The 6,403-nt window shown below is 55.2% G+C and overlaps 1 protein-coding gene across 3 annotated transcripts in view; it reads left to right on the top strand.

The window, feature by feature from the left end:
- The window catches only part of LOC107138890 (histone RNA hairpin-binding protein), a 15,330-nt gene continuing 8,927 nt past the window's right edge, over positions 1 to 6,403 (top strand). The window contains exons 1-2 of one of the 3 annotated variants that reach the window (XM_048784031.1): positions 1 to 39; positions 2,050 to 2,248. In XM_048784031.1, the coding sequence (XP_048639988.1) occupies positions 2,082 to 2,248 (167 nt within the window). In that variant the 5' untranslated portion in view covers positions 1 to 39; positions 2,050 to 2,081. Of the gene's footprint in view, positions 40 to 1,773; positions 2,249 to 6,403 lie in introns of all 3 variants that reach the window. The other 2 variants (XM_048784030.1, XM_048784029.1) reach the window with 2 other exon arrangements.

Genomic DNA, 6,403 nt, shown 5'->3' with positions numbered 1-6,403 from the left:
CGGCCGCCACGCTGCTGTGCCACTCGCTGCTGCCGCTCGGTGAGCCCCCTGCGCGCGGGCGGGGCTTGCTGCGAGACCCCGGGGTGCCCAGTCGCCCCGCCCGGCCCGGCCCTGCAGCCGGTCAATGCGGGTGGGAAAGGCGGCCGGCACAGTCGGGTTCGAGTCCTGAACCGTCATGGTGGCTGGGGTACAGGATCGCGCTACCGTGCCTGCCGTGGTGGATGGCGCCTGGGCGAGGGTCCCTGGAAGATGAGTGTGGGGAGAGCCGGCGCGGATGGGCAGCTCGAAGTTGGGGGCCATATAGATGCAGAGTCCTCTGCCAGGCCAGGACACTCAGGAGCTGTCCAGGGCAGTGCTGAGCAGTGACCCAGCTGCTAGTGGGGTCTCTGGGAGGCGGAGCTGTCAGTCGGTTAGAGGATGGATTTGGAGAGCGTTGGGGCACGTTAGGGAACTAGGCAGGAGTTCTTTGGCACTGGGAGAAAGAGGTCTGGGAGGACAAACGGCAGTGCCACGTCTGCTGCTCTGTGGACACCGGTGGAGTTGGGTAATGGAGAGCTGGAGGCACCCAGGCCTACCTCCAAGGGAAGGAGGGCTGAGGGGAGTCCGCTGGAGAGATGAAGATGGGACTGCTGTGGCAGTTGGTTTCTTGCCCTGATGACCCCATGTCCTGTGAGGCAGATGAGGAAAGTGGAGCAGGACTTCCTGACCATGTTGCTCCCGAAGGATGTGGGGGGGGGGGTTCTGAAGACCCTGTACTTGCACCCTCCCCATGGGCACTCCCTTTGCACCAAAGGAAAGCCGGGCACGCAAATCTTTCATGGAGAACATACCTATAGCAGACAGCAGAGCTGGCCTTACAGCCTGTTGTCTCACTAACTGGTGTTTGCAACTTTCAAAAAGCTTCCAAGTTTCATAGATGTTAGTTATCTATTGCTACATAACACATTATCTTAACACATAGTGATTTGGCCAGAATAAACATTTACTGTTTTGTTTGTTTTTTGCAAATGGGAGCCTGCCTGTGTAGTCCCTTACCATCTACTTTGTTATTCATTCTGATGTTTCCATTGTGCGGATGTGGCAGTAGGGCCCTGGAGCTAGTTCCTTTGTCCTTGCAACATACTTCATTATTCTTTCTGTACTTGTTCACCTTTTTGTTTTGGTACTAGGGATTGAACCCAGCAGTGCTTCACATTTAAGCTACATCTCCACCCCTTTTTTAAATTTTGAGACAGGGTCTCACTAGATTGTTTAGGGCCTGCCTTGCTAAGTTGCTGAGGCTGGCCTGGAACTTGAGACCCTCTTGCTTCAGTCTCCTGAGCTACTGGGATTACACGCATGCACTGTTATACCTGGTTTGTTTACATTTTTGCATATAGTGTCCCAGCTCTGGGATGGGTGTTGTCAGATCTGCCTTCTCAGGGTGGAATGGAAAGACCAAGATCTGACCCAGGTAGCTACCCCTAGGATCAGCCTTGTGACCAGGTCTTTGTGTTTACTTTTGGTTTTCTAGTCTGTGTTTTTTTTTCAATACTCTCACGTAAAACTAAAGAAGTAAATTGAAAACCTTCCCCCTAATGTGGTGTGGAGGTACAGGAATGCTGAAGCCCACCTGTCCTGGTAGCTAGCCAGGCCCAGAGCTAGTGTCAAGAGAGGATGTAGTCACTCCCCTCTGCCAGCCGAAGGGCAGCACTGTGACCTCCAGATGGCCACTGCAAGAGGAGGATGGCACCTGACAGCTCCAGCTTCCCTGAGGCACCTTCTCCTTTGCAGGCTACTATGTGGGCATGTGCTGCGCAGCTTCAGAAAAGCGACTCTACTCCCCCAGCCAGGCCCCAGAGGCCTGGCAGCTCTTCCTCCTGCTGGCTGTGACCCTCCCTTCTGTTGCTAGCATCCTGATTTACTACTGGTCCCAGGACCAGTGGACCTGCCACCCATTGGCCCGCACCCTGGCCCTCTATGCCCTCCCACAGTCCGGCTGGCAGGCCGTGGCCGCCTCCATCAACACTGAGTTCCGGCGGATTGATAAGTTTGCTACTGGTGTGCCAGGTGCCCGTGTAATTGTGACAGACACATGGGTGATGAAGGTTACCACATACCGTGTGCACGTGGCCCAACAGCAGGATGTACACTTGACAGTGACAGAGTCTCGGCAGCATGAGCTCTCACCAGACTCAAACCTGCCTGTGCAGCTCCTCACCATCTGTGTGGTCAGCGCCAGTCCTTCTGTGCAACCCTTTGATATCCGGTAAGTGTGTGGTGGCTGTGGTCTGCTGCAGGGTGTGGCCTTCATTGCCCCTTGGGAGGCACTGGGTGTGGTGGTGAATGCTGCAGCACTCCTGGGGTCTGTGTGATATGGGTCATCTGACCTTCCAGCATCACCCTCCTTCAGGGATCTTGCTGCTCTTAGCTTCCCCATGTGCTGCTCCTTCTGCTCTCTAAGTTTCTGCAGTTTCTTGGAACACATTTAGGACAGCCCAGGACCATGATTTGGTGTCAACTTGGCTCCCAGCTTCTCTCCTCCTGGCCCTGGGGGTGAGTTTATAGGATCTGGCCTTAGGGCCATCATTGTTGGATGCTGTCCTGGGCACCCTTGAAGGCAGCTGGTTTCCCTGGACCCTGCCTGCCTGTGGGTCCTGGCTAGCTCCAGGTCGAGGCCCCTCAGGCAGAGGAACCCAACCCAGCAGGCTGCATCTCCTGCAGGCTGAACTCGACAGAATATGGCGAGCTATGTGAGAAGCTCCGGGCACCCATCCGCAGTGCAGCCAACGTAGTCATCCACCAGAGTCTGGGTGACCTATTCTTGGAGACATTTGCCTCCCTGGTGGAGGTCAACCCAGCCTACTCTGTGCCTAGCAGCCAGGTAAGTGCTATCCTGAGGGGAGGGTTGGATGGACCTCACAGAACATGTCACCAGGCTCCTACAGCTCCCTATGCAACCCCTGCAGGAGCTGGAAGCTTGCATTGGTTGCATGCAGACACGTGCCAGTGTGAAGCTGGTGAAGACGTGCCAGGAGCCTGCCGTAGGCGAGTGCCAGCAGTGCTACTGCCGCCCCATGTGGTGTCTCACCTGCATGGGCAAGTGGTTTGCCAGTCGCCAGGACCCCCAGCGCCCTGACACCTGGCTGGCCAGCCGTGTGCCTTGCCCCACCTGCCGAGCTCGCTTCTGCATCCTGGATGTGTGTACTGTGCGCTGAGCTTCCCAGAGGATGTGGGTAGGGCCTTGAAGATCTGGAATGGACTCTGTGGCCCTGCTAGCCACTTGCCCCTGCCTGGGAGTGGCCATACCTCCCTGGCCTTGGCATAGGGCACTATTCAAAGCACATGACCTGAAGCCACTCTGCCTTGAGCCTACTGTATGTTGAGGATATTTGTCTAAAAGAAATTTTCATCAGAGATACTCTATCCCCAGGGACTTCAGCACTTTCTCTTTCTGGCCACCTTCCTCCAGGTGAGGGCAGGTACTCAAACTGAGAGCATTCCAGGGCCTCCAGAACCTAGGACTGCCTTGATGACCTTCACCTGGCCACTTTGCCTTAAGTTTACCAAGCACATCTATCCCTCAGTTATGAGCCAGACTCATGTCCGTTCACCCAGGCCCATTCTCTGGCCCATGTCCTGGAGTTGGCTGCTGGCTCTGGTGTTGGGACACCTTTCCCAGCCATGGATACTGCTTGGAATACTTGAGGTGGAGCTCAACTGTGGAAGTGGAGATTTGGGGTGCCACTCTAGTGTGAAGGCCCAAGCTGGGGCATTTTGGTGGCTGCAGCCTGCTGAGAGGCTACTCCTGGATGAGGAAGCAGGAGTAGCAAGCTGGGGTCAGTCCAGGATGCCTCCGCTCACTCCTGGGGGCCACCTAGCACCTGGAGGGTATTCACTGTGCCCTGGTGTATTTGGCTCCCATGGTCCACAGAAGACTGAGGCATCAGACTTGGCCCCAGGACAGCAGGGAGGATGTTGAGCCACAGGGATATCCAGAAGTCAAGCCCACCAGGGACAAAGGACAGGGCCAGTCACTGACTCTGAGTCTGCCTGGTTCTGAAGAGGTACTCCCAATGGTCAAAGTTCTGATGGGCATGCTGCCCTGCTGATGATTTGATGGTTCAGGTGGAAGGGGAAGAAGTCATCCCCCCACCAGCTCTGACACAGTGGTTGCTGGAGGGAGGCCCTCACATCTGTGCCCTACACCTTGCTGTTTCAAGCAGGCATGAAGGATCCAGCTAGCCCTACTCATCCAAGGCTGAGCCTAACCCCAGGAGGTTTTCCAGCAGAGCAAGCTGTTTTGGGGAATGGGGGTTGGTGGCAAGGCCAAGAGCCAGTCACAGAATTTCAAGGGCTGCCTAGGAAAGGCCAGCAATTTGGGGGTTGTTTTTACCAAAAAAGGAAGTTTGTTTTATACAGATAAATGTAGCTAAATGATACTGTACTTAATAAAATGTTAGTTTGAAGTGCTGTGCTTTATTTTACTTTTGATATTAAAGCCACTTTTGCTAGGTGCTAAGGCCCATGCCTGTAATCCAGTGACCAGGGAGGCTGAGGCAGGAGGATCACAAATTTTAGGCCAGCCTCAGCAATTTATCAAGGCCCTATCTCAAAATGAAAAAATAGTAAAGGGCTGGGGATGTAACTCAGCGGTAAAGTGCTCCTAGGTTCAAGCATCATTGCTGGAAAAGAAAGCACCAAGCTTTTGTCACAGTTGGGGTGATGGCTGGAGAATATTAGGAAAGCTATCGCAAACTGATCCTTGTGCAGTGTTCAGGACAAGAAGGAATGAACGTGTTCCTGGTGTAGGAACTCAAGGGAGGACAGAGAGTGAGACCCATCTGCCTTAGCCTGGGGATGACCTTTTTGAGTTGGAAAGGGAGGGCCCGGCATCAGTCTCCAAGGCCGCCCCTGGACAGCAGATGCCAAAGCCCAGCCCTCTGGGTGTGGGAAAAGGGCTTTGGAGCTGGGCACAGCCTCTTTGGCCTCTGCTTCCGCTTAGGCGGAATCTGCTCGCAACCTGCGCGAGGACAGCACTCCGGGGCACTTAACCCTCCTTCGGCCCCGAGCCAGGTACAGGCTGGACCGGTTCCTGAAACCGACGACTATTATGCCCGTGGGCGCTAGAACAGGGGCCCAAAGCCTCGGTGAAGCAAGCGGGTGGCGGTGGCAGGCGTGCGCCTGAGGACGCTCATCCATCCCTGCTGCCTGCGTCTAGGGTTGCTCAACCACTGAGCTACATCCCCAATCCTTGTTTATTTTGCGACAAGATTTCGCTAAATTGATGTTTGACTTTGAACTTGGGGTCTTCCCTGCCTCAGCCTCCCAAGTCGCTAGGATTACAGGAGTGCGCCACCACGCCAGGCAACGCCAAAGTTTATAATGGCTTAAAACAACAAACTAGAAACCCAAAACCCAAGGCGGCCGTAGGATCTGCGGACCGAAGCCAGGCCGTACTTTCCGGGTTCCCGCCAGCGCCAGACGCGCCCCAGCCCGGACCAAGCCAATCAAAAGCCCGCTCCTTTGGTCGGGACCAATCATTGGAGCGCCCGCTCTGGCGGACCAATAGAAAGGCAAGTCGCACCGCCTATTCCGTGTGGCCATGGTGCGCGCGTCGAATTGTTACCGCTGTTGACCGGTGGCGAGTTCTTGCTTCCCCAATGTTGAAGAATAACACCAAAGAAGCACGCCGAGGCAAGGTCAGAGTAGAAATTAGAAGTTTATTAAAGGACAGCAGAAAAGACTTCTCCCGGAGGAAGAAGGGGACCCAAGAGGTGGAATCCGTGGAAGGGATGTTGTCTCCCCTTTTTATAGTTCTTTCAGTGATGGAATGTAGGTGGGAAGGCCCGCGGGGTGGGACACAGGTGGGCCAAAGAAGTCATCTGGTCAGGAAGGACTTCTGAGTCAGCACCTTTTTGCTGGGGGCTGTTCATTGACATTTCTTTGAGGTGGACTTTGGCCTAGGGCCTTTTCAGGACTTCATTAACATTCCATGAGTTGTCCTGCGTTTCCTGGAATCATTGCCAGCATGGCCTCCATTTTAGATTTCACTCGGTATTAGACCCGATTTACCTAACTACACTGACTACCTAACTTTAAATCTGGCTTCAGAATCTCCCGCCAAGACCCTTCCACCCGCGAAGGCGCGACCAATCAGCGCTGGAGCAGTCGAGGAGCCGGCTGTCTCGAAGCCAGAGGGGGGTATTCTGTTCCTCCGCCTCTTAGCTAAACCAGTGGCGTTGGCTAGCATTCTTGGGCGGTAGTCTCCGGCGGTGAGGTCCCACGTCTCCGCCCGGCCTGGGGCCTGGGCCCAAGCCTTGTCCGCCCACAAGGAACACGTAGCAGAGCGGGGAACCCCCGCCAGCGCGGACCTGGTGGTGTCTTCCGACCCCGCGCGCGGGAGCGCAGAGGGCGGGGCAGC

This window comes from Marmota marmota, unplaced genomic scaffold, assembly GCF_001458135.2.
Source record: "Marmota marmota marmota unplaced genomic scaffold, marMar, whole genome shotgun sequence".
NCBI lineage: Eukaryota > Metazoa > Chordata > Mammalia > Rodentia > Sciuridae > Marmota > Marmota marmota.
Note: the sequence above shows the minus strand (reverse complement) of the source record. Positions and strands in the feature narration are given on the sequence as shown.